This window comes from Lampris incognitus, chromosome 1, assembly GCF_029633865.1.
Source record: "Lampris incognitus isolate fLamInc1 chromosome 1, fLamInc1.hap2, whole genome shotgun sequence".
Taxonomy (NCBI): domain Eukaryota; kingdom Metazoa; phylum Chordata; class Actinopteri; order Lampriformes; family Lampridae; genus Lampris; species Lampris incognitus.
In genome coordinates this window covers 119,908,017-119,935,507 of record NC_079211.1, presented here as the reverse complement: position 1 = coordinate 119,935,507, position 27,491 = coordinate 119,908,017, and the positions used below count along the sequence as shown (strand labels likewise).

At 40.7% G+C, this 27,491-nt stretch overlaps 1 protein-coding gene across 1 annotated transcript in view; it reads right to left on the bottom strand.

Annotated features, from left to right (window-relative positions):
- agtpbp1 (ATP/GTP binding carboxypeptidase 1) overlaps positions 1-27,491 on the bottom strand; it is a 133,559-nt gene that overhangs the window by 80,094 nt on the left and 25,974 nt on the right. Inside the window, exons 6-18 of the mRNA XM_056281479.1 lie at positions 26,550-26,696; positions 22,801-22,932; positions 22,296-22,389; positions 22,105-22,142; positions 18,458-18,666; positions 17,730-17,907; positions 10,666-10,766; positions 9,536-9,652; positions 8,309-9,081; positions 6,503-6,586; positions 6,134-6,223; positions 5,719-5,867; positions 3,741-3,828 (exon numbers count right to left, since the gene is read on the bottom strand). Coding sequence (XP_056137454.1) covers positions 3,741-3,828; positions 5,719-5,867; positions 6,134-6,223; positions 6,503-6,586; positions 8,309-9,081; positions 9,536-9,652; positions 10,666-10,766; positions 17,730-17,907; positions 18,458-18,666; positions 22,105-22,142; positions 22,296-22,389; positions 22,801-22,932; positions 26,550-26,696 — 2,200 coding nt within the window. The remainder of the gene's footprint in view (positions 1-3,740; positions 3,829-5,718; positions 5,868-6,133; positions 6,224-6,502; positions 6,587-8,308; positions 9,082-9,535; positions 9,653-10,665; positions 10,767-17,729; positions 17,908-18,457; positions 18,667-22,104; positions 22,143-22,295; positions 22,390-22,800; positions 22,933-26,549; positions 26,697-27,491) is intronic.

Here is a 27,491-nt window from a genome sequence, read left to right as displayed (position 1 = left end):
TAGACACTTCAGCCTACGGCGTTGCCAAAGCGAACCTTAAGAGAGGTATCAGATCTACAACTACAAACTATGAATATAGGGCTTCAACAGTAACTCCAACCCATGGAGGATGTGGCAAGGCATCCAGGCCATCACAGATTGCAAAAGGGTAAATAACACACAGAATACACCAGCCAACAACGCTGCCAACCTAGCGGTGGAACTTAACTTCTTTGCTCGGTTTAACAAAGACAATAACCAACCTCCAGTCAGTTTCAAACTGTTCCTTTTTTTAATCTAGTGTAAAGCGTCCTTGGGTTCCTTGAAAGGCGCTATACAAAACTATGTTTATGTTGTTGTTATTGCTGCTGCTGCCCACAGACCCTTGTTCTACGCACTCCTGAGGTGCAGCGGGAGGTGGCAAGTATTGGGCCAGACGTCCTACTTGCTAAAAGGAATGCGAAGTGGTGTGGTGGCCTCTCGCTTCCTGGTGTAGCGATCGCCGCGGGTCCATCAGGACCTTAGTATATGTCCACTCCTACGCAAATGTGTCCGCAGCAGTACCTTCTCATGGTACCTCCTGTTTTCACAAAGTCTGCTGCGGGGGCGACCGGGTTCCTGGCGGTATAACCAGGTGGGTCGATGGGACTCGTTAACCTTGGTTGGCAGCCAATCTAGGACAACTCTGATTTCAAACCCGGGTAGATGAAGCTCGTTAGCCTTGTCAGCCAGTTTATCAAGGAGAAGGCAAACCCTGATTTAAAACCTCCGCTGCCTTGCAAGTATACTCGTCTATGGGAAAGGCTTCGGGAAGAAACCCTGAGGAAAAATCTGCATCCGTCTCCATTGCCAGTCATCTCACTAGTCTTGCCACTGGTAGTAGGTGGTCTCGGACGAGAGGGTGGGGTTGATGATGCGCAACTCTTCCTCAATTTAATCATTGCGCAAGTCATCAGTCATCCATCACAGGATGACTAGATGGTCCTTGTCGCTGCGACAGACAAATAACCAGAGGTGCGGCGGACCCTCCACAACATCAACGCATGGAAAGCAGCAGGGCCTGATGATGTACAAAGACATGTACTCCAGATCTTTGCTGACCAGCTAGCAGGGGTATTCACACACATTTTCAACCTCTCTCTATCCTTATTCAGTCCCCACATACCTCAAATCCAGCACCACTGTGCCCATTCCCAAAAAACCAGTGGTAACCTGTTCCAGTGACTATCGACCAGTCACTCTCACCCCTGTCATTTCAAATGCCATTAATGACTGGTACTTTTAACGACTGGTAAAACTTGTATTTTATCATTTTCACAGTTTAAATCATCCCATTAAGAGGAAGAAGATACTGAGCCAACTGAAGAATCTACAATGTTAAATTGCATTAATACAAGAAACACATTTGGTTGAGGATGAATGTAAAAAACTGAAAAGGGAGTGGCTAAATCAAGTATTTCATGCTTCACATGGCAAGAAAAGGGGCATAGCTACATATATTAATTAATAAATCTCTACCATTCTCTGCAGAGAAAGCGATAAAGGATAACATGGGAAAATATGTAATGGCTGTTGGGTCCATAGGAGATCTGACTATCTCTGTACTAAATATCTATGCCCCAAATGAGGGGAAAGATACATTCTTTAAAAACATAGCCAATGTAATTACCAGTAATGGCAAGGGGATGATATTAATGGGGGAGGGGAATTTCAGTACGGTACAGAATGGCAAATTAGACAGGTTGCCACCAGAACAGGGACCAATCACCAAAACAAATCCAGAATATTAAATAATGTTATTAAAGCGTTAGGTCTTACTGATCCATGGAGATATAATAACCCTAGAGGGAAGGATGATAAGATTTTTTTTTGGTGTCACAACAACATATACACAAAGTCTTGAACTGTGGCATAGAGACCATAACTATAAGTGATCACGCCCCTATCACACTAACTGTAGATATGGGTAAAGAATCTTTTTTTTAAATACTGGAGACTCAATGTGTCAATCCTATCAGATGAGAGGGTGGTAAAGGAACCAAAATAAAATTCAAAGGAATAATTTCAAATAAATGATAATGGTTAGGTATCACCATCAATCTTGTGGGGGGGCAGTTACAAGAGGGGAAATGATAGAAATAACATCCCGGTTGACAAAAGCTCGGGCTAGAACAACAAAGAGTGTTAGAGAGTAAAATCAGAGACATGGAATTATAACATAAAAGAACATCAGACAACTCCATACTCCTCGAACTGAAAAAAAAAAATCAGGCATAGATTAGATGAACTTCTAGCATTTGAAGCAGAAGGAGCTCTATGTTTTACGAATCAACGATATTATGAGATGGGCAACAGGGCAAGCCGGTTATTAGCATTCCAACTTCGAAAAGCCCAAACAAATAGGATAATCTCAAAAATAAGACATCCTAATTCCAAACAAATTATGGTTAAGCCAACAGAAATAGCAGAAGCTTTCGCAGAATATTATAAAAATCTATATATTGATTCAGAGTCTAATTTCATAGAAGGAAAAACACAGGCATTTCTTAAAAGACTACATTTACCATTCTTATCAGCAGAAGAGGCATCTGAAATGATACAACCAATTTCATCACAGGAAATACCTGATACTATAAAAACTCTTAAAAATAACAAATCCGTTGGTATGGATGGGTTTCTGGGAGAGTTTTATAAACATTTTGCAGAAGAAATCACACCAGTATTATCCAGTCTTTAACTATGCTATCATTAGGTGACCCACCAAAAACTTGGTCAGAAGCCATCATCTCGTTTTTACAGAAAGAGGGCAAAGATCCAACCTCATGTGAGGGATACAGACCTGTTAGCTTGATCTGTAATGACTTAAAAATATTAACAAACACATTGGCACAGAGAATGCAACGATGCATAACCAAATTAATCAAACCAGATCAAGAATATTAGGAGAACATTAAATCTCATAACATGTACCAAAAATAGTCCCCTGCCTACCGTGAAGCTCAGCTTAGATGCACAAAAGGCATTTGACCAGGTAAAATGGAGCTTCCTATTCCATACATTGGCAGTCTTTAAGTTTCAGTCAACTTTCATAGACTGGGTGAAAATTGTGTATAAAAACCCAAAATCACCAATCAAAGTTAATGGTTGCTGCTCAGATATTTTCTACCTCAAAAAGGGAGTCAGACAAGGAGATTGCCTGAGTCCGTTATTATTTGCTGCAAGTATTGAACCGTTAGTGGAGTAAATAAGACAAAATAAAGACATAAAGGGAAGAAGGAGGGGTAGAACACAAAATATCTCTATTCGTGGATGACATATTAACATATATATAGTGGTGCTTGAAAGTTTGTGAACACGTTAGAATTTTCTATATTTCTGCATAAATGACCTAAAACATAGTCAGATTTTCACACAAGTCCTAAAAGTAGATAAAGAGAACCCAATTAAACAAATGAGACAAAAATATTATACTTGGTCATTTATTTATTGAGGAAAATGATCCAATATTACAATTACATATCTGTGAGTGGCAAAAGTATGTCAACCTTTGCTTTCAGTATCTGGTGTATATGTATCTCCAAGTTGTAAGTTCTTTGTGTTGTGTTGAATAAATGTGTTGAATAAAAAAATCAGTTCAAAAAAAAAAAAAGAGGTAACAATGTGTTTGAGATTCAAACTACAACAGCTTGTGCAAATCCTTTTTTTAGCCCTTTAGTGCACATGAGGAACGGTACATTCAAAGAACTGGTAGGTGCACCTACTTGTAGTAACAAATATCTGCTCCTGTTCTGACCCAACAAGGCCTGCCATTGATTGCCTCCTGCACAGAATACATCAAGACTTGCATACCTGCAAACACACATACATACACACATGCACACAGACACACACACAAGTATACATAAGACAACAGGTCGTATTAAATTAGACCACATTAAACAAGCTTGAAAAATTATAGATCGCTGAAGACAATTATAAATAGCAGAAAAAAAACTTAAAAATCAGGTGAAATTTGCTAAATGGAAACAGAAGCACAGATGTATGATTAAATATATATATGGTCACAGCATCGTTAAGTTGATAATATATTTGTCCACAAATTATTAAATATGTCCACATGGAATCACTAAGGGTTTATTCCAAAATGGTCGACTCATTTAAAGTTTAAGTCTTTTAAGTTGCACTCATTTGGACACGTTAATTAATTCCACAGAATTCATGTAAGTCTCCAAGATATGCCTCTTAAAGCTTAAATCTACCCTGAGCTGCCCTGATTGGTTGACGCTTTACTGTCCCTGGTAGCCCACAACCAATTAGGGTAGCTCACTGTTACAGGGCAGTCCTACTACCTATCAATCATTCACAGTCTTTCTGTCAGTTTTCTTGTCACAATCAATCCTGTAGAGATGGATAGACTAAATAATGTTCATCTTTATAAATACTTCACCTGTGGCTTCAAAACATCAGTGATGGGATAACTTAGATTTGGTGAATTTTTTTTTACATGCATAGATTGACAACATCTATACATTTTACTCTCCACAGCAATAAAGATGTTGGATAGTAGTCGTCACACACCATGCTGGCGCTTTGGACCTTCTGATATTCATAAATACTTCACCTTCTTCTTCTTTCAGCTTGTTCCCTGTTTTTCAGGGGTCGCCACAGTGGATTTTATAGTTTCCATCGGTATCCTGTGAGGGCACAGCACTAATGGCGGCCATTGTTAACCCAGGCTTTGACTGATCCGGTATGGTCTTGTCAATCCGCACACTGATTTGGCAAAATTTTACATTGGATACCCTTCCTGACAACCACTAACCCTATGGACGGGGACACAGGTAAAGCGCTGGATGCCATCCCAGTATAGATGGACTTGCGTCCATGCCTGTCGCCACTCAAATACTTCACCTATAAGTATAAAAGAGCTTTGCAACATCAGTGTTTGGGTAAGAGATTAATTTTAAAAAATGATTTGTTCACACATAGATCATCAACTAAAATACGAGTTTTGTCCGTTACAACATCCAAACCCAGGCGTGCACATGCACCTAGTTTGAAGGAGGGGTTATAGGAGGCAGGGAGGAAGCATAGCAAGGGGGGGGGGTTCTGTGGGGCAATGTAGATGATGTTCGCTACCAATGTAGCGAATTCAGGGGCAGCTGGGAACTGTTGCAGCCGGGAACTGAACCCGGATAGCGACTGCGCTAACCAGTCAACGGGTGACTGCGCTAACCAGTCAACTAAAGGGTCCGATCTGTTAGCCAAAGGTTAGCGAGTCTAGTCATCCGTGATCGTTACACTACCCCCCCCCCCCCCGGAAGCACGTCCCCACACTTCAGCATATCAGCTCTCCCATGCCTCTGGGCGCACATGTTTCCAATGGCCTCACGGTCTCACCATCCCACTTCTGACACCAATGTAGCGAATTCAAAATGTCAAAATTGTTCACTTCTCCAAAGTTGCCTATCCCCATCTCTAAAGCTCTGATATAGAAATTTCTATTACAGACATCTTGTAGGTATACAGACATATATTTTTTAAGATTTTGCCCTGCAGTTGCAGTTTTTTCAACTTTCTTAATCTCTAAAAACTCAAAGAATGTACATTTTACTTTGCTGTACATTAATATTTACAAATTTACCAAAGCTAGGTTGTGTAAAATCTTTGAAATGCATTATTTTTCATCCAGATAAAAGAAAATGCTTTTGAACTCTCATGTGCTGTTTTGCATCTCACCATAGTTGAACTGGCTGTTAGACTTCTCACAGTTGATGATGTTGAAACGGTAGGACGTTCCAACACGCATGCCGCTCACCTCAAAGTAGAACCACTGGTGGTAGTGGTTACTGTTGATGTCCGAGTTAAGCACCAGGTCATACTCATGCCTGCACACACACACAGACAGACACACACACACACGAGCAGAACACACAGAAAACATGCACAAACACACGCACATAAAGCATCATTAACCGTGCTGCTCCATTACATTCTCCAAACAATACATATGCAACACATCTTCCCTTTATTTCATATATAATTCCTGTTAATTTTCAAACAAGACAGTGAAAAAAAAATAGTTTTATGTAATGCTGTAGGCCGAATCACTGAACTTGATTCATATTTAATTCATGCCACTGTAAATTCTTACTTCCTGACTTGAACAGCCTTCCTGAGGTTGCCAGACTCAAATTTAGAGTTGAACTTCAGCGACTCACCATTATCGTTGATCACAGGACAACTAAAACACAACAGTTGTATTTAGAGTGGTGATAAATTATGCTTTTGATAAGTCAGTGACCTTTAAAAAAAATACTGCATAATATAATTGAAAAATGCACTATAACCATCTTTAATATTAGCTCTCTCATGAAAAAACAATGGCTAGCAACACTGTAGCTTTTGTCATTTAGGTTATAATAAGAGTAAATAATGTGACACAGTGGTGACAAACTAATGGTCTGTTTATCCGAGTGTTAATTTATGACTTACATGAGATGTGTTCAGGAGGAAAACTCACCTGGTAATGTCCAGGTCATAAACTACTTTATCCAAGATGTCATTGGGATGAATCAACCTCTCAATGTCTTGAAATATCTTAGATCTGAAGGAGCACAGATAAACACATCAGTCCAACATAAAATTATTATTCAAAAATATTCTATATATTTTTATTGTATATTCTAAATAAAAGGGTGATTGACAAAATACTTTTCCCCTTCAACTTTTCTCCTAAGATATGCTGATAGTTCAGAGGGATGAACCTTATTTGATTCAACAAAGGACTGGTTGTTAAAATCCCACTAGGGATTTTAACAACCAGTGGGAATTAAAAAGAGAATAGGCTCCAGCATCCCCGTGACCCTGAGAGCAGGATAGCGGTTTGGATAATGGATGGATAGATGGATGTCTAGAGTGTCACACACTTTCTACATGAAAATTGCATACATTTAGCAAATCTCTGACTTTCTGAAAAAAAAAAGCCTTATTGTTCAGATTTATGCTTATGATGATGTATGCTGACAGTGACAAGAAAATAATACTGTCAGCTCAGTCATATCACTTTACAGCTTAAAATGCACTGTGTATTAGTAATGTACATTTCCCAGACTTTTCTAAACCAGTGGTTCTTAATCCAATCCTTAGGTACCATGAGTACTGTTGGTTTTCTATTCTGTAAGATAGTTAACTACATTCACTTGTTGTTCCGGGTAATCTAGGTAATTGGAGGTGGAATCAAAAGGTATGAATGAAATGAAATGAAAATAAAATGCCTGAACGAAAGGTATGCCACTCTGAAAATGGTCAATAGGGGCACTCAAAGCACAGTAAGCATAAAGCGAATGAGGGATATTGGGCGAATTTCACAAAATCACACACCATTGCAATTTTAGGGAGCTGTCCTTCTATATTTGTTCATTTCTATGAAGACTGTGTCCATACTAGAAATAGATCAAATGAAGCTGACATGACAATTTTAGAAAATAGAGCTGTAGTCTCTTATTCCATGAGTGACATCAATTTGTCACACAAGAACCTTGAAACATGGTTTTTAGCCATGTAGTGTCTCAACCCTATCTCACCCATCCATTTTAGACACATTTCATGTAGACAAATGTGTCTAAAATGAGTCTAAAATTAATAACAATCGAAGGAATAGAAAGTGGCCAAATCTCCTTCAGTTAAGCCATCTTTGCTAGAAGACCTGACACAACAGGTTAACTACCTAGCAGTATCGGTGGTACTCAAGGACTGCATCGAGAGCCACTGGTCTGGACCTACTGTCAAATTCTTTAACTTTTCAACACATGAAAATAATTTTCCATATTCTTTGCCACTTTTCAGATTGTCACTGAGAAGTTAAGCTACTTTAAAGTGCGCAGTCTTAATAAGGCAGGAAACTAGTGCCATGATAAGCAACTTGACATCAGTTTAATACAAAACACTCCAAATATACTGCCTCCTGGCATCGGAAAATCAATTACAGTTGTAAGATTGATATGGTTTGACATCATTCTGTCTCCCCTTTACATTTCATAGACACGCCTGCTAAACTACCATGACACTAAATCTATCTTTTCAAATGAATCCACAACAAAGGCCTTTTACAAATGTTAAGACAGTATTGTTTGTCTTATTTCATATCTCAGCTCTGTATCCCAGTGACTCCAGCATTTGTACCTTGATTCAGTTTTTCTGATTTTTCTTACTTCTGCCTGGCTCATATACTGTATATTCCATCTGTACTCTCTGTATATACTCTTCAATATGTGCATTACCTCATTTTTTTCCTCAAATTTCACCTACCTCATACCAGATATCTTACCTCTGAACACCGTAAACCCTCTCCAGATGGGGTTCCCTAAAAGTTGGGGCTACATGTCCAAAGTAGTCTGGATAAGCTACTTCGGAGTACTGGGGCACCGAATGTGTTCCCTTCACCATTTCCACGTATAAGTCAGGGTCATGAAGTGGGAGGAGCAGGGCCGTGTCTGGGACCTCCAGAACTGCTCCTTCACTTCCGTCCTCTTCCGGACCCTCTGAACCACAGTCTGAACCTCCTGCGCTTCCCCCTCCAACACGGCGTGCAGCAATGCCCCCCACTACCAGAGGAGACTGGATGTGCCTCGTAGCATTGACGGGGGATCCTCCCCCTTCGACTCCTTGTCCTCCTCCATTCAGAGGCTCCTTCCCATCTAGAGCGACACACTCAAGCACACGCACCAGCTCCTGCTCAAGTGCTGCACCTTCAGTGGGTAGCATGGCCTGGGAGGATGGGGTTGTGTGCCTGTTCGGGGATGGCATGTGTGCATCATCTCTTTTTTCTTGGTCCGTGGAGAGGTGGATGTTTTCCAGTTGTAGAGGTGGAATGGGAGCAGGGCTAGAGGGAAGGGGTGTGGTGGGAGAAACAGAGGAAGGAGGGTGGGTTTGTTGTCCTTTGGAGAGGTGGCAGTCCAGCTCAGAGGTGGGTACAGGGCTGCATTTAGGCGGCAAAGCTTGAGCAGTGGGCACTATTATTGGCCGAGGGGTTTTGGTGGATGAAGAAGAGAATGATGATGATGTGGTGGAGCCAGTCTTTGGACTGTCAAAGTTATAACCCTGTAGGAATGAGTAAAATCCTCATGTTAATAAACTTTATTTTGCGAAACCCTTTTATCTTAGCACATTTGTTTTTTGTTTCTTGGATTATTTCACCTGTGGTTGATTTGGTAAATGTAAAGCAAATTTGTAATACTGTTAACACTATTGATACTGTACTTCAAGTGCAATGCAAATGGAATTTGTACAACTAATAGTTCAATTATTTTTTGCACAATTCTATTTGTTCCTTTCAGAGTAATGCAATACTGAAAGAAAGGTTTTGTTTCAAATACCCATATACTAGGGTTATTAGCAATTCAATAATTTGCGATAAAGAATTTGTGTCCCACACTAGGAACAAATATGTCAAAAAATATCTGATGCTAAAAGGGAATTAAATGACTACATCGCCTATGGGTAGCTGCCTATACACCATAGCTTTAACTGTCCAAAACCAGAATGTATCAGCGACCTGGAAGTCTTCAGATAGCTCCAGGAAGAACCTCTCATAGACCCTCAGCTCCTCAAATGGACGACTGTGGTACTCATTGGGACGCAGCTTGTTCAAGTCTGTCTCTATGTCATCATTCTGAGAGAGTGAGGAAAGAGAGGGTGATGGAAGTGAGTTCAAATGCTGGCGGTGACATAGTGGGTTTTGTAGACACAAAAGATTGAGATACAAGAGAGGACGGGGAAGGAAGGTAAAGATTCTTCATCTGAATTTTGCCTTTGGACTTTCTCTGCTCTACTATTTTACCCCAATTTGGCATATCCAATTCCCTTTTCTCCAAACAACCGACCACAGTGGAAACATAATGCATAATGCTCACTCTATTTTCCTCAGATTCACCTGCAGCTGCACAGGCAACCCACCACCTGTAGGAGTCGCTAATTGTAATGGCGGGACATATTTAAAGGAGCACTACCAATTGTGCCCCCTGCACATCTGGCAAGCCAGTCATCCCGGGTTGTCCTCTGTGTGGAGTTTGCATGTTCTCCCCGTGTCTGCGTGGGTTTCCTCCGGGGGCTCCGGTTGTAAGTCAGGTGAATCGGCCATACTAAATTGTCCTGAGGTATGAATGTGTGTGTGTGTGTGTGTGTGTGTGGACCCTGTGATGTCCAGGGTGTCTCCCCGCCTGCCGCCCAATGACTGCTGAAATAGGCTCCAGCATCCCCGCAACCTTGAGAGCAGGATAAGCAGCTTGGATAGTGGATGGATTAAACTATGAACCTCAGCTGTTGGAAGCTGGAATATTAGTCGGCTGTGCCATCCAAGCTCCTCCTTTATCTCAATTCTGGCATGTGCCAGTGTGTCTTACCCATCCCTTTGTGCTGCAGATTGTACAGGTCTGTTTTTATACCATTATTTCCAGACAGGAAGGTGAAAAGAAAACAAGCATTAATAAACCAAGACTATGCAAGTTATGAATCTATATCTGTGTTCTATTCAAGTCCGTACAGAATTTATCCTAGGTGTGAAAATATTATGAAACATTTTTAAAAAACAATTTAACATATGTGATTGAGTGTGTGTGTGTGTGTGTGTGTGTGTGTGTGTGTGTGTGTGTGTGTGTGTGTGTGTGTGTGTGTGTGTAAAAATACCATGGTGTGATGATTCTTCTCATCCTCTTCATTCTCTGTGTCATTCTCTGTATCTGCCTCAGTCTCTTCGTTATCATCACTTTCATCCACCACGTCATCCACTGGGAGCGCACACGCACACACGCGCACGCGCGCGCACGCACACACACACACACACACACACACACACACACACACACACACACACACACACACACACACACACACACACACACACACACACACACACACACCATCATCACATCTGTCCTACTAATAAATTAAATTTTTTTCCTATCAACTTTCTAAGATCTTCTCATAGTATAAACTTCATATCGTAGATATATGTACATTCATGATGTGTGAGTAGTCACGAAGTTTGCAGAGTTGTGGTTTTAGCTGCGGCACTGGAGGATGCGGGTCAAAAATTACAATCCTGGTGAAGTTAGTGCCGGTTCCAGGCGAGTCAGGTTTATGCAGAGAAAAACATGTGGTTTTTGATTATCAGTATCAATAAATCTTCAATTAATATCCCTAAGCTGTTTCCATTTGGATAATTTATCCTGACTCGTCTAGATCTGCCTAAGAAGCCTATACATGCACAACACATGCACCCTGAGACCATTATTTCAGCTGTTTTAATTACACAGTAATTCACAGTCCCACAATAGGCCTACGTTTAGGATTTCAGAACAACCTTGCAGTCGACAAAATTTTTTTAGTCAACTTGATTTAGATGTACTGATCAGATGCATTTTATTTCAATCCCATTACGTGCGGAGCACACACTGCGCTGTAGCTTAGAGCAACAACAAACAAGTGATTTCCATTAATATTTCTCCAAACTTAGAAAATTCTTGTTTTCATCGTATGGCTAGTTTCTTCATAGCCCGAACACCTATCAAATGAGCTTCTGATCTGTTCAATCTGTAACACACACACACATACACACACAGTATGCCTGAATAGGTATTTTGTCTTTCAACAATGTGATTAAATACTAAGCAAATATATCTGGTAGCTTAAGTGTAAGGTATAGTTTATGTTAGACTATGAAACTGGCCAAATTTATGAGCAAGGAAAAAATAAATAAATAAAAACGGGGGTTTGAAATAGTGGGTTGTGGGGTAGAGATCTGCTGACATCAGTGTGCCAACTGCGGGTTGGATTGCAGGCAGGACCATGAAAACTGCAGGTGGGTTCATCTGGCTGCACAGCTGACCCACACTTCACTAATGTATATAGAGTACCTCTATGCAAGACCTCATAAGTACATATTTCTACAAATATATACCATATAACGATCCAGTGCATGTAAATACAGCATAGGATCTCTCCAATATTCATTTTCAGAGTACAAACACATTTTATAGAGAAAATGTAAATAACGTATAAGACTAAGCTGTAATAACAGAAGTGTAGTCTAGCTGACAGCAGTTTCTATATTAGGTTATTAATTCACCGTGCTATGACAGGGGAAGAGAAAGGTGACAGGAGGTGTGGTGTGAGCAGCCATAACAGAGAGGAGTGAAAGAATCAGAAGGGAGACCTAATCTGATTTTTTTCTTCATAAACTAGGTGGCAATCACACTGGACGTTAAAGTGATGGCAGTAAAAATTGATTTTCAATTATTCTCTGTAGCTGGGTTGCTAATACGCCAGACAATATTCAGGACAAATGTGAATTGAGCAGCAAGGGCAAGAACAAGATAACTCTGAACACTGCCGAAGAGCTGCCCGAAGCACTGCCTTATATTTCACTGTCTTTACAGAGATCTCTGCTGCAGACTTGATATGTTTTACACTTTGAAAAAGTTAACTCAAGGCATGACCATTCAAAGAGGACGAAATTTAAAATGTTCACATTTATTATAATATCAGGCAGTTTTAATCAAGTATATTGTGTTTATATGAAGAACAAGAATTTAAAAACATTTTTCATTATACATCATTAAATACACATATTTGGGTCTCTAACAACATTTTTGTAGTGTACTGAATAAGAAGTTGGATGGAGATGGCAGATAAGATTCAGTTAATATCACAAAAAAAGGTTCATGTTAATCCTTTTGAGACAGAAGGTTTTTGGTGATAAAACATGTACCGTATTTCCCGGAATATAAGTCGCTGGTTTGTACTTTTTTTTACTCGTTTAGCTGGTCCTGTGACTTAACTTGCAAATAGGGTGACCAGGTGTCCTGCTTGGTGCGGGACTGCACAGCATTTTTATCCCAAGTCCCACATATTGAGACGATGTCCCGCATTTTGATTGGCTCTAGTTTTCAAAAGTCAAACCACTGCAGAACAGATGCGTTTCTAAAATCTGGCTTTTATCCAATTACTGTGAAGAAAGTACAGAAGGCTTTCATCACAGGGCTGTGTTTGATGTCAATCAAACTGGGCACACGTGGGTCAAGTGCAGGTTAACCTGTCACTGTATTTGCTGCCACAGGCTATACCCAATGAGGAAAATTGCGAGTCACCACAAAATCACAGCAGATTTAGGTGGAATATGATGGAGAGTAACACAAACAAAAGGAAATGCTGTTACAACAAAGACCGAGAAACAACTTATGACTGATTGAAGCCAGTGAAAGGTAAGTCCCAGAGAGGTTTATTTGTTTTGGGTTTTTTTTTTTTTTTGTGAAATTTGCCAGTTATTTTTCAGTTTCACACGGAGGCGAATAAGACATTAAGTGACATGGGACATGCGAGTCTCACAAGAAACATGTGACTCAAAAATATGTGCTGATCTATGGACTCTTTCCTACTGAAACCCAAAGATGATTGCCAGACAGATAAGGTAACAGCAGCTGAAATAACTAGCGTTTACCACATTGTACAGCACTCCCACTCATACTGGTCAGCAGACTGTGGTAGTAAGCTAACACCGGTCATTTTTCCCCAGACTCGGACATTGCAAAAAATGTCATGTGGTTGTGCAAAAGCAGTGTCCATAGTTACAGATGTGCTTGCACCTGCCTCTGTGGAGACTTGTTTGAGAGGATTAAAAACACCAATGGTTCAACTCCAAAGTGACAAAAACGCACACATGCCATTTTTTTCAGTGGCTTCAGATGCTTCTAATTATGGCACTACAAAACTTTTCCCACTGTCTGTTAGATATTGGACACCAGAGTTGGGTTTGAAAAGCAAGATCCTTGGCTTTTATGAGGATTGCAATGAGTCACTAGCTAACATACACCGCCAGATTATGAACAAGTTAAAAGAAAATGACCTGCAACTGGAGATGATTTCGGCATACACTGTTGATAATGCAAGTGTGATTTAGGGCGAAAGCAATTCTGTTCCAGAAGTATCATAAAGGCAAACTGTATGGCCCACATAGTGCACAACTGTGTAAATCATGCTGGAGACAGGTTGGACATTGACATTGAGTCCATGGTGAACAAAACATTCAGTCACTTTTCAGCATCCTCAAAACGTACATAAAAGTTGAAAGCAGTGTTCACATTTTTGGAAGAAGATTATCAGGTTGTACTGAGACACATACCCACAAGATGGTTAAGTTTATTGCCTGTTGTCAAGAGGCTACATGACAGCTGGACAGCTATCAAGAGCTATTTCTTGTCACTGGGAGACAGGATCAGTGCCCAAAGTCACTGTGGCAGCTATTCAAAAAGGATCAGGACGGTGACGGGCAACCCCTTGAGCTACAGGTCTACCTGTCTGTCCTCAATAATGTGTTGAAGATCTTCCATGACGTTATGCTGCTGTTGGAGGGGGAGGACAGGACCGTCTGTGAGCTATATGAGCTTATGTTCACTCAAGACAAAGCTCCAACAACAACAGATGGATTCCTTCTCTGGAATGGAGAGACCAGTGCTATCCTCCAACAGTTTCCTGACCAAAAGGCAGCAGCAATCAAACATGATCTTTCCAGTTTCTGCAAGGCTGCACTCAACTACCTTGAAAAGTGGTATGACTTCTCAGACAACAACTACCAGACGAATGTTGCAAGCTTGGTACTGAAGAGCAAGTTCACATTCTCCCATCTCTATGATGCGGTGGAGGTCCTTCAGATAAGGGGGAAACTGGACATGGATGAACTGTATGAAGACTACTGTGTGACTTTGCTGCGCCAGCAGGAAATAGTAGAGAGAAGCGTTCCTGTTGTGGAGAATTGGTCAACCTTGCTTCAAGGCACAAAGACACCAAATATGACTGCTGTTGCATCCTTTCTCTTCAGCATTCCCGCTACTAATGCATCTGTAGAGAGAGTGTTTTCCCTCGTGACAGCAGCATGGACCAACCAACGAAACTGGTGCTCTATGGAGCTTATCAAGTGTGAAATTCAAGTCAAGAACAACGTTGGATACAGTTGTAAGGAATTCTACACCTATGCACTAAAGGAGAAGGCTTTATTGGAAGCCGCATGCTCAAACAAAAACTATGAAGTCAAGAAGAACATCTAAGGTAAGATTAACTTTGTTTAGAATAGAGAATAGAATATTATGGGCCTCCAGTGTGGTGGCAGATTTTAACAAGGTGCTATTCTTGTGTTTCAGCCAGGTGCTTTCCATGGTGCTGGAAGTGCATAGCCTGTGTGGGCCTGCCTGCAGTTGTTGCAGTGATGGACAAAACGGAAAATATTTATTTAGATTTTAATTATTGTTCCCTCCTGATGGGTTTTGATTTGTATTAATCCAATTTTATTTTGTCTAATATTTTATTTTGTGCTTATTTTTAATGAAATGCAGTATTTGGATTTGAATTGAAAGACTTGAAGTGACTTTAGAAGTGAATAAAAAAGTATATGGTTCTACTAGAAAAGTCTGAATAACTAATATTATGGTGTTTGGAAGGCAATTATGCCATGTGTTCATATCTGTTATTGGAGAAAATATAGGCAGGGTTGCTTAACGTATAACAGCAGGAAAACCACTGAGTGAAATTCTGTTTAATTTAAGGATGGACAAAGTGTATACGAACACTTTTAATGCATAGTAAAGTTCCTTGATCTAAATGTATTACTTTTCTTTTTTGGATAGACTACCCTGGGCTCACCCTTAATTTTATATGTCATATACCCTTTTTAAAGCACCAGTAGTATACTCAAAAGAACAGAAGCCATGACTTGCATCCCATGTCAGCAACCTGTCTGTTCCATTTTACTGTACACAGTTCAGTCAGATTCAGTGTTGATGAGAAGAAGCACTGTACTTTTAAGTTATTGGGATAGAAAAAGGGAATACATGAGTGCAAGCAGACTATCACATAAGACTATAAGGACTGTGAGACTTTAGCGTCCTTTTATGCTTACTGCATTTACTTAGTGTGGGAGTTGGGAAAGTTGCATTCAAAAAAAATATATACTTAAGTCCTTCACATGCTAAAGGCCTAACCTGTAACCTACATAGTCTATTGTGTGCTACTGAATCAACCAGAGGGCAAAGCATAGAGATGTTTTATGAGCTAAAGGGCAGAATATAAATTTTTATTTTTTTAATTTAGATAGTCATTATATAAAAATTTTAGACTACCTCTCAGCATTGGTAACGTGTCCCACACAAATATCGTCACCTTCTTAAAATAATGGCCTAAGGCATATTTTCAAGTTTTTCAAAAAACAGAATAAACTGAAACTGAAACAAAATTTGTCAGTTTATTCTGTTTTTTGAAAAACTTGAAAATATGACTTAGGCCATTATTTTAAGAAGGTGATGATATACTCTTTGTCCCACATTTGTTTTGTTGGGATCTGGTCACCCTTCTTGCAAACCAACTTAAGCAATGTAACTTTGTCAGACGATACACTGCATTCAACTAATGCCACTAGAAGACACTGTTTAATCTTGTGACTTAACTGAAAATACTGTACCACCCATAGAAATCGAATGAGAGTAGAATGGACGTTGAACTGTTTGCTGTGGTCATTTGAGTAGTTCAAAAGAAAATGGCGGTTGTTGTTAGTTGTTATAATGCCAGCACACATCAGTGGCACCGTAAATGTTCATAATATTCCACTGTTCATTTGGTCGTTACTGCAAATCCTCAATTTAGTGAGTCTGTGACTTAAAAAAAAAGAAAAGAAGCCCGCAACTTGCCACAAGTTGGTTAATACGGAGGTTCATACGGAAGTTAGCCACTACAATGGTCACAGTTCTTTGCAATGGCTGTGGTTCAAGGAAAAATGGCCGCTGCGCTGACCATCCTGCCATGTTGATTTGAATTGGAATGTCTGTTCTACTCATTCAATTTCTATGGCACCATCATGTAAATGCGACTTATAGACAGAAGCGAATTGTGTTTTTTACCCTTTATATATGTCCCCCCCAACGCATTTTTTGCTGAGTGCAACTTATACTCCGGTGAAACTTGTAGTCCGGGAAATACAGTAATCAATAGTGAGCTAAACCCATTTGTTGAAAAATAAAGATCCAATGCTTATAAAGAGCCTTGGGTATTCTGAAATGTTTTAGAGCCTAATGTTGCAAATCTTAACCAAAATTTGATTGACTTCTGGATGATAACATGGTTACTGACAAAAATTTTTATGAAGAACAGTGAAGCTGAGATATGTTACTTGGGCAGCCTGTGAAAATAATTTTGAAGCCCAATAAAATGAGTAATATGTACACAAGACTACAAGTGTGCAAGTAAGTACTATGGAGTGGGCTAGTACGTACAATGACAGGTGTTAGTCTATAGTGAAATTAGGGGTATGAGAGTGAGTGAGAGAGTAATATTGAGTTAGTCTCCATTTTCTGGGTATGGAACGTCACCTTACCCCACTTTAAGGGCTTGATGAGGTTCTGGTTACTTGTTCTTCCTGTAAGGCACATTGTGTGTTGCAGTATCAGTAAGGTGTCACCACTAATTATATTTGGAGGTTCAGCAGTAAAAGCACAACATATTTGTGTGTCTAAATCAGAAGGAGGGAGACAGAGATAGACTCAGTGCGTGTGTGTGTGTGTGGGGGGGGGGGGTTGATGAGAAAGAGAAAGTGTGTAAGTCTGTTGTGTGTATGTGTGTATACTCTGTGATGAAATTTACATGAAGACGAAACATTTGTCTGACATGCCGTGGGTTGGTATATCCTAATGGAGCGTGTAGGTTCTCACCCCCAGGTGGCTGGTTGTACAGCTGTGCCACAGGCCCTCCAGCTGGGACATTGGGCAGCTGACAGTGGAAAGCTGATTTAATGGTGGGCAGAGGAAGCCGGTTCTTTGGAAAACACTTTCTCATGATGAGGCTGGAGGTGTTGACCAGAGGATCCAGAGTTCGCACTGGAAGACACTCCTAGAGAGACAGCAAAACAGGTAGTAGAGAACAAGAATGCATGTGTGTTTGCACTTTCCTTGCTGCCATAAATGTTAGTGTTGTAGACTTATTGGAATCCATATGTGAAAAGGTTGATGAACATGCATAGAGAGAGAGAGTGGTAGTTATTTACTATGATGTATTGTTACACCTTAAAAAGTCTCGTCAAACTGTATACCATTTTCCCACAAAGATACTGCTCCAAGCACAGGCTTCTTATTGGGAGTTAGACAAAAATGCAAGAGATAAGGGAAAAACAGAATCTACTCACTGTGGAGTCATCCACTCAGGTGAAAATTGCATCATCTAATATAATACAATCACAGAGTGACAACATCCTAGGCAGTGGAAGCCTTGAGGTTAGAGAAGTGAACGAGTATGTTGAAGGTTACCGATTTGACACTGTATTGGGAAGGCCCCAGGTGTGAATGTGTGTAACTAAACAAATACGTATAAAGCAGCCATCCCTCTCTCATTCAAAAAACACCCTGTTTCTCATGATCGTGTAAAATAAAATTTTGTCACTCACTGTGGAAGTGTTGTAGAGTACCCTCATGCCATCAGCCTCAATAAAAGCCTTCCTGCCAACTTTGATGTTGGTGATATTTCTAAGGCAGGCAAGCAGGCCTTTGCGGATCAGCATGTGGCGCTGTCTAGTGTCGTTGCGGTGCCAGTCCTGGTAGCATGCCAGTAGGACGGGCACCTGGGCACGGTCGACCGCACGGCGAGCATTGGTTTCTGGACAGGTGAATGAAGGGAGATGGAGAGAGAGGATTAAACAACTGTCCTTGTAATATTTTGTTACAGAATATTTTAGTTACAAAATACAGGTAGTCCCCGGGTTACGAACGAGTTCTATTTTGAGTCTGTTCTTATATCGAATTTGTATGTAAGTCGGAACAGTTGCGTAGAGTCCACATCTAGCATCAATTAGTCAAATGTTTGTCTAAGTAAAGAGTATATATTTTACCTAAAACATCATAAATACAATAATGCAGTTGTAGTGGACTTATGGACATAACTCACCATAGCTTGTGGTTAGTATGAAGTTGACTTTCTCACTTTAAGGGCTCAGGGTGTGGCCTTGGTGACGCAGCACCAGGTGGTTGGGCAGGGTAGTGCATACAGTGCATCCGGAAAGTATTCACACCCCTTCACTTTCCCCACATTTTGTTATGTTACAGCCTTATTCCAAAATGGATTAAATTCCTTTTTTTTCTCATCAATCTACATACAATACCCCATAATGACAAAGTGAAAAAAGTTTTGTAGAAATTTTTGCAAATTTATTAAAAATAAAAAACTGAAATTTTGCATGTACATAAGTATTCACACCCTTACTCAGTACTTGGTTGAGGCACCCTTGGCAGCAATTACAGCCACAAGTCTTCTTGGGTATGAAGCTACAAGCTTGGCACACCTATATTTGGGGTATTTCTCCCATTCTTCTCTGCAGATCCTCTCGAGCTCTGTAAAGTTAGATGGGGAGCGCCGCTGCACAACTATTTTCAGGTCTTTCCAGAGATGTTCAATGGGGTTCAAGTCTGGGCTCTGGCTGGGCCACTCAAGGACATTCACAGACTTGTCCCAAAGCCACTCCTTCATTGTCTTGGCTGTGTGCTTAGGGTCGTTGTTGTGTTGAAAGGTAAACCTTCGCCCCAGTCTGAGGTCCTGAGCGCTCTGGAGCAGGTTTTCATCAAGGATCTCTCTGTACTTTGCTCCATTCATCTTTCCCTCGATCCTGACTAGTCTCCAAGTTCCTGCCGCTGAAAAACATCCCCACAGCATGATGCTTCCACCACCATGCTTCACTGTAGGGATGGTATTAGCAAGGTGATGAGAGGTGCCTGGTTTCCTCCAGACATGACGTTTGGCATTCAGGCCAAAGAGTTCAATCTTGGTTTCATCAGAACAGAGAATCTTGTTTCTCATGGTCTGAGAGTCCTTTAAGTACTTTCTGGCAAACTCCAAGCGGGCTGTCATGTGCCTTTTACTGAGCAGAGGCTTCCGTCTGGCCACTCTACCATAAAGGCCTGATTGGTGGAGTGCTGCAGAAATGGTTGTCCTTCTGGAAGGTTCTCCCATCTCCACAGAGGAACGCTGGAGCTCTGTCAGAGTGACCATCAGGTTCTTGGTCACCTCCCTGATCAAGGTCCTTCTCCCCCGATTGCTCATTTTGGCTGGGCAGCCAGCTCTAGGAAGAGTCCTGGTGGATCCAAACTTCTTCCATTTATGAATGATGGAGACCACTGTGCTCTTCAGGACCTTCAAAGCTGTAGACATTTTTTTGTACCCTTCCCCAGATCTGTGCCTCAATACAATCCTGTCTCGGAGGTTCACAGACAATTCCTTTGACTTCATGGCTTGGTTTCTGCTCTGACATGCACTGTCAACAGTGGGACCTTATATGGACAGGTATGTGCCTTTCCAAATCATGTCCAATCCATTGAATTTACTACAGGTGGACTCCAATCAAGATGTAGAAACATCTCAAGGATGATCAGTGGAAACAGGATGAACCTGAGCTCAATTTTGAGTGTCATAGCAAAGGGTGTGAATACTTATGTACATGCAATATTTCAGTTTTTTATTTTTAATAAATTTGCAAAAATTTCTAAAAAACCTTTTTCACATTGTCATTATGGGGTATTGTGTGTAGATTGATGAGAAAAAAAAAAGGAATTTAATCCATTTTGGAATAAGGCTGTAACATAACAAAATGTGGGGAAAGTGAAGGGGTGTGAATACTTTCCAGATGCACTGTATAAGGAAATAAGTGATACACGCAGGGTAGTGGTCAAAGAGAGATGTTGTCCATCTCCGTTTTCTCCGAACTTCCACACAGTAATAATAATAAATCTAACTACAGTACAGTATTCATAATTGAAAGAATGTGTGTATACGTATAAAAACCTTTAAAGAAACATTTCTTACATTTCAAACTCCCCACCTGCCACTGCCCGGGAGCGGGTCGCGACCAGCAGACGCCAGCTGTTTGACGCCAGAAACGACAGCCTGCTCAGGGCTTACCTCCCCGCCTCCCCCGGTAAGTGAAAAAACAAGAGTGTTTCACCTCCCTCTGAACACTATTATTTCCACTTTCGTTTCAATTGTGATAATTTTCCTTCTCTTTGGAGCATCACCATCCCTTGCATCAGATTTACGCTTTGAAGTCACAATTATTAGGGTAAACATATGAAAAATTTAAATGAAAACACAACGCACGCAACAATGTTTATGCGATCCAACTTAAAATAGCGATGATGGGGCATCCAGGTAGTGTGGCGGTCTATTCCGTTGCCTACCAACATGGGGATCGCCAGTTCGAATCCCACTAGCTAGCGCCTCCAGTGGTCAGTTGGGGCGCCTGTTCGAGAGGGAGGGGTAACTGGGGGGAATAGCATGATCCTACCATGTGCTACGTCCCCCTGGTGAAATGCCTCATTGTCAGGTGAAAAGAAGCGGCTGGTGACTCCACATGTATTGGAGGAGACATGTGGTAGTCTGCAGCCCTCCCTGGATCGGCAGAGGGGGTGGAGCAATGACCAGGATGGCTCAGAAGAGTGGGGTAATTGGACGGGTACAATTGGGGAGAAAAAGGGGGGAAAATCCACAAAAGAAAGGCGACGACAGCGTGGCGTTGTTCTCCCTTGAGCCGACGAACGGCCTAAACGTGCAGTATTTTGAGCGTCACGCGAAGCAGTCCATCCGTTCGTTAGTACGAATCATTGTGTGTAACTCGATTTTTTAAAATAGGCTTTTCAGAGGCCAGTTTGTAAGTATGGGTGTTGGTATGCCGGGTGTTCGTAACCCAGAGACTACCTGTAGTTTGATTCTAATATGGCTAAAACAAGTTTTTGTCTTCAAGTCAAAACTTTTAGGGGTCATATGGATTTTAATAGTATTCGTACTATTAGTAGTGGAGGTAGCTGAGGATATAATAGCAGCTGTAATAATGTCTGTTCAACAAAACAGTCCCTGAATTGTGTGGAAAACTAAAAACGTGGTTTTGGTGAGACTGAGTTAAGTGATTAGTTTGATTGGAGGGAACAACAAACAGGGAAAGTATTTAGAGAGGGAAGATGGAATGTAGAATCGAAGAAAGATAATGAGGGAAATGCAAGGGAGTGGAAAACACCAATAATTGAAACTGGGAGTAGAACACAAATTACTTACTGGATTTGAGCAGAGCTCCTAGTGTGTCCAGAGCCACCCTGTTGATGCAAAGACATTACAAATGTTTAAAAATTTGTCAGAATCATTCACGGCCAAAATGAGATACAAGTTGTTAAGCTGACATTATGTTACAGTATTTAGATGCAAAAGGCAATACTTATGTTAGCCAATTAACACAGATGTCCCCATACTTGAGCAGGCTGGTGTTTTTCTTGCTGTATGGCCCGACAATTTTAAACAAGAGTTCCACCACCCCATTCTTTCCGAGAGAAATAGCATTGACCGCTGGAGACAGACAGACAGACAGACAGATGGACATCAAATATCACCAGACAGTCAGCAGCAGCAACAGACCTGCAATATTTAAATTAGCCTACTGTGTTTTGAAACGTGTAAAGTAACATCACGCCCCAGTATATGAGCAGTGCTCTGCCCCTTTCTCATCTTTAAAAAATGCAGGCAAAAAAAGAGTATGTTGGCAAATTTAATACAGGAAATAGGACTACTATGACATTTGTACAGAAATGTTAAGATTTCATCCATGACTGATGTCGTCTTTTTAAATCAAGATGTGTTTTTCCACTCAGAAATTATTTAATTGCACAGTTACTCTAAGTCTTCTTGGTCACTGATCTGATTGAGCCTTTTACAGGGTTGCACATTGAGGAGTGCAGTGTTGTGTTGAAGTTGACTTACAATTAGTAGAATAGACCCTGAGGACCTGCAGGCAGGGCAGTAGCAGTTTGGCATTCTGCAGATTCTGTTTCACCAAGCTGACAGTGAAGTTCAGTGCTCCATTCAAACGTGCCTTCACTCCAAACTTTCTGTCTGTGGAGACATAGGCTGTAAGCTAGTTGTGCATGTGTGTTTGCAGGTGATACAGCTGTTTGCATGTGAATCCCTTGATGCATTATCTCTTGCATTTGCTTGTGCTTCAAGTCCTTGGTTTCTGTCTGAATGTGTTCACTGAAAGCACTTACAAATACATTCACCCAGACTTAACATAAGGGACCGTTCTTATATAAAATAACAGAAGTGGAAAAAAAACAGGACTAATTCAAAACCATCTTATCCTGTGTGAAGCAGGAAGGGATATTGTGTTAATACTAGGGATCGACTGATTATTGGCCTGGCCGACTATTGGCTTAGATATTTGTCATTTTTCACATTATCATTATTGGCATATTTTTATCGGCCAGCCGATTTTTTTTAATTGCATATTGAAGATGTTTATTTCCTTACATACAGAAAAAAATGTTTTGAAACAATCACATGAAGAGGAGAGATGTGAAAAGAGGAGAAAGGGGAAACTTGTAGAAAAATGGCAAGCAAGAATGGTCAGGGTGTCTGTTCAAAAGCATAACTACAGCATTATCAGGAGTAAATCTAGTAAAAACTCCAATAAATGCAGCAATAAAATTTCACTGAACATTAGATTGTTAGATTGTTGCCAGATAGTGCCTTGAACATCATGTGCTTCATTTTTATCTTTTTAAAATATGTTCTATTAAACATATGTTCATTTAAAGGCAGCCTTGTGCTGGGGTTTGTGTTGCTGTAATTTTTGGCACATTTTTTACATTTACTGCAACTGAATATTGGCCCCAAATATCAGCTATCGGCCTCCATAAAACTAACTCCATAATTACACTCTCTCAACTGCAGAACATCCATCTGGTTCTGCCGATGTGCAGCGTAATAACGTGCACTGCATGGGTGCACTTATGCAAAGGAATACGGACATTCTGCAGTTGAGAGAATGTAGTTCCACATGGGAGGGTTTTGTCCGTGTCCCATTCCTCAACTTCCATGCTGGCTAATCCTGCTGAATCTCCACTATTGATAAGTACCTCATGCAACCCCACTTCAAAAAACCCAAACTATCACTTTAAAGATAAGAGAAATGGAACATAATGACACTAATGTACACCTTTCCGCTCAGTTCAGTCAAAGCCTGCTTGGAGCACTTTAACCAATTTATGTGGAATTATTTTAATATTATAATTATTCAGTTTGATCAAAGTTTACTTCCTGCTGTCCATGCAGTTTAATTCATTCCATTTTCATGTTTTGGAAGTTAATTCATTTTTAATTAAAAAAAAAATTCCACTCAGATTCTTATCTAGTGCCCTGAACATCATGCACTTTATTTTTTCAAATATTTTCTGTTTTACACAAAATTCAACCAAACTTGTATGCTCATTTAAAAGCAGCCTTGTGTCGGGGTTTGTGTTGCTGTAAATGCTGGCACACATTTTTTTTACGTTTACTGCAACTGAATATCAGCCCTAAATATTGGTTATCGGCTGCCATTACTTACCAATAATCGATATCGGCCCTGAAAAAACCATATGGGTCGACCCCTAGTTAATACAGGATGTTTATGTGTGTGCGCATACAGTGCATCCGGAAAGTATTCACACCCCTTCACTTTCCCCACATTTTGTTATGTTACAGCCTTATTCCAAAATGAATTAAATTCCTTTTTTTCTCATCAATCTACATACAATACCCCCTAATGACAAAGTGAAAAAGGTTTTGTAGAAATTTTTGCAAATTTATTAAAAATGAAAAACTGAAATATTGCATGTACATAAGTATTCACACCCTTTACTCAGTACTTGGTTGAGGCACCCTTGGCAGCGATTACAGCCTCAAGTCTTCTTGGGTATGAAGCTACAAGCTTGGCACACCTATATTTGGCGTATTTCTCCCATTCTTCTCTGCAGATCCTCTCGAGCTCTGTAAGGTTAGATGGGGAGCGTCGCTGCATAGCTATTTTCAGGTCTTTCCAGAGATGTTCAATGGGGTTCAAGTCTGGGCTCTGGCTGGGCCACTCAAGGACACTCACAGACTTGTCCCAAAGCTACTCCTTCGTTGTCTTGGCTGTGTGCTTAGGGTCGTTGTAGTATTGAAAGGTAAACCTTCGCCTCAGTCTGAGGTCCTGAGTGCTCTGGAGCAGGTTTTCATCAAGGATCTCTCTGTACTTTGCTCCATTCATCTTTCCCTCGATCCTGACTAGTCTCCCAGTTCCCGCCACTGAAAAACATCCCCACAGCATGATGCTGCCACCACCATGCTTCACTGTAGGGATGGTATTAGCAAGGTGATGAGAGGTGCCTGGTTTCCTCCAGACATGACGTTTGGCATTCAGGCCAAAGAGTTCAATCTTGGTTTCATCAGACCAGAGAATCTTGTTTCTCATGGTCTGAGAGTCCTTTAGGTGCTTTCTGGCAAACTCCAAGCAGGCTGTCATGTGCCTTTTACTGAGCAGAGGCTTCCGTCTGCCCACTCTACGATAAAGGCCTGATTGGTGGAGTGCTGCAGAGATGGTTGTCCTTCTGGAAGGTTCTCCCATCTCCACAGAGGAACACTGGAGCTCTGTCAGAGTGACCATCGGGTTCTTGGTCACCTCTCTGACCAAGGCCCTTCTCTTCCGATTGCTCAGTTTGGCTTGGCGGCCAGCTCTAGGAAGAGTTCTGGTGGATCCAAACTTCTTCCATTTACAAATGGTGGAGACCACTGTGCTCTTCGGGACCTTCAAAGCTGTAGAATTTTTTTTGTACCCTTCCCCAGATCTGTGCCTCGATACAATCCTGTCTCGGGGGTCCACAGACAATTCCTTTGACTTCATGGCTTGGTTTCTGCTCTGACATGCACTGTAAACAGTGGGACCTTATATAGACAGGTGTGTGCCTTTCCAAATCATGTCCAATCCATTGAATTTACTACAGGTGGACTCCAATCAAGATGTGGAAACATCTCAAGGATGATCAGTGGAAACAGGATGAAACCTGAGCTCAATTTTGGGTGTCATAGCAAAGGGTGTGAATACTTATGTACATGCAATATTTCAGTTTTTTATTTTTAATAAATTTGCAAAAATTTTTACAAAACCTTTTTCACTTTGTCATTATGGGGTAATGTGTGTAGATTGATGAGAAAAAATAGGAATTTAATCTATTTTGGAATAAGGCTGTAACATAACAAAATGTGGGGAAAGTGAAGGGGTGTGAATACTTTCCGGATGCACTGTATGTCTGTCATTGGGTGATCTTCAGACAAATAGAGATGCAGCGATATTGGTACTCCATTTCAGCCTGGTATCAGCCCAATATCCGATACCAGGCTAAAATGGAGTATCGGTATCAGAGATTTTACCCAAGACCAAATAAAATCTGATACCAAAAGCCATGAGTAATATGTCATAAATAGAAGCTAAGGCTTGACTTGCTTAATTTTTGGCACATTTTTCTTTAATGGCACATGGAAAAATTCTATCTAATTTATTTTGCCCATTTACCTCAAACTAATGGTCCAAGTTTGCACTGCTCACCAAAAGTATTGAATCGGATCATTAGTCGGTATCAGTCAATACTTAAAGATTTGTACTTGGAATCAGTAACAGTATTAAAAAGTGATATCAGTGCATCCCTACAGCTAACCTTTTGGTCCAACTTTGGCCAGCAGTGAGTGGAGCTGCAGCATGAGTTCCTCGCTGGGTGGGGACTCTTTACTGGCAGTGATCAGCAGCTTGAGCAAAATGCCTGTCCCTCCTTTAGACACAAACACTCCCACCCTACGACCTCCACCTAAAAAAAGAGAGGTCAATGTAAAAATATTCTAGTCAGGCATAGGATCAAGACACAGCAGTGAAGAAAGGTCATAAATTTGATAATCAACAGCAATGCACTTAATTTCTCTTTACAAGAAGTTTCATATTCTGATAGACATCAAGTGAGATTGTCTTAAGATAATCAATTCTAGCAAAAAAAAGGAGGTAAATCGCAAACTCTTAAATCCATGAAGCCAATGATTATCACAGTCCAAGCAGGATCACTTGTCCCTTGACAATAATTACTGCAGTCATAAAAAGCCCTCCATTAGGGCTGGGCAATTAACCGAAAATGTATCGAAACCGACATTAAGAACCTCTGACGGACTTAATCTTGCTCATGTCAGTTAATACGGTTAATAATTTCCCCAATGACTGTGTTCACAAACTGTCCCTTTAGAAAAATACTACGTCGTGTTCAGTCACATGCCTCCGCCTAGTCCAACTAACGTTAGTCAGAGTTCACTCAAAGAAAGCTGGTGGCATGGATGACACAAGCGCTAAGACCGAGCCAACAAATGGGCCTCAACCTGAGCAGCTTATACCTAAAAAGAATGTCATGTCCATCGTTTGGACACATTTTGGCTTCAGTGAAGACAACACAGAACAAAAAGTCAAATGTAAACACTGCGGAAAAATAATTTCAGTGACCAAAGTTAACTACACCAATTTGTTTAATCGCTTGGGACACAATCACATTACCGAATATGAAGAGTGCATGACTCAAAAAAAAGAGAGACCAACAAACGCCAAAGTGCTTCCACAAAGCAGC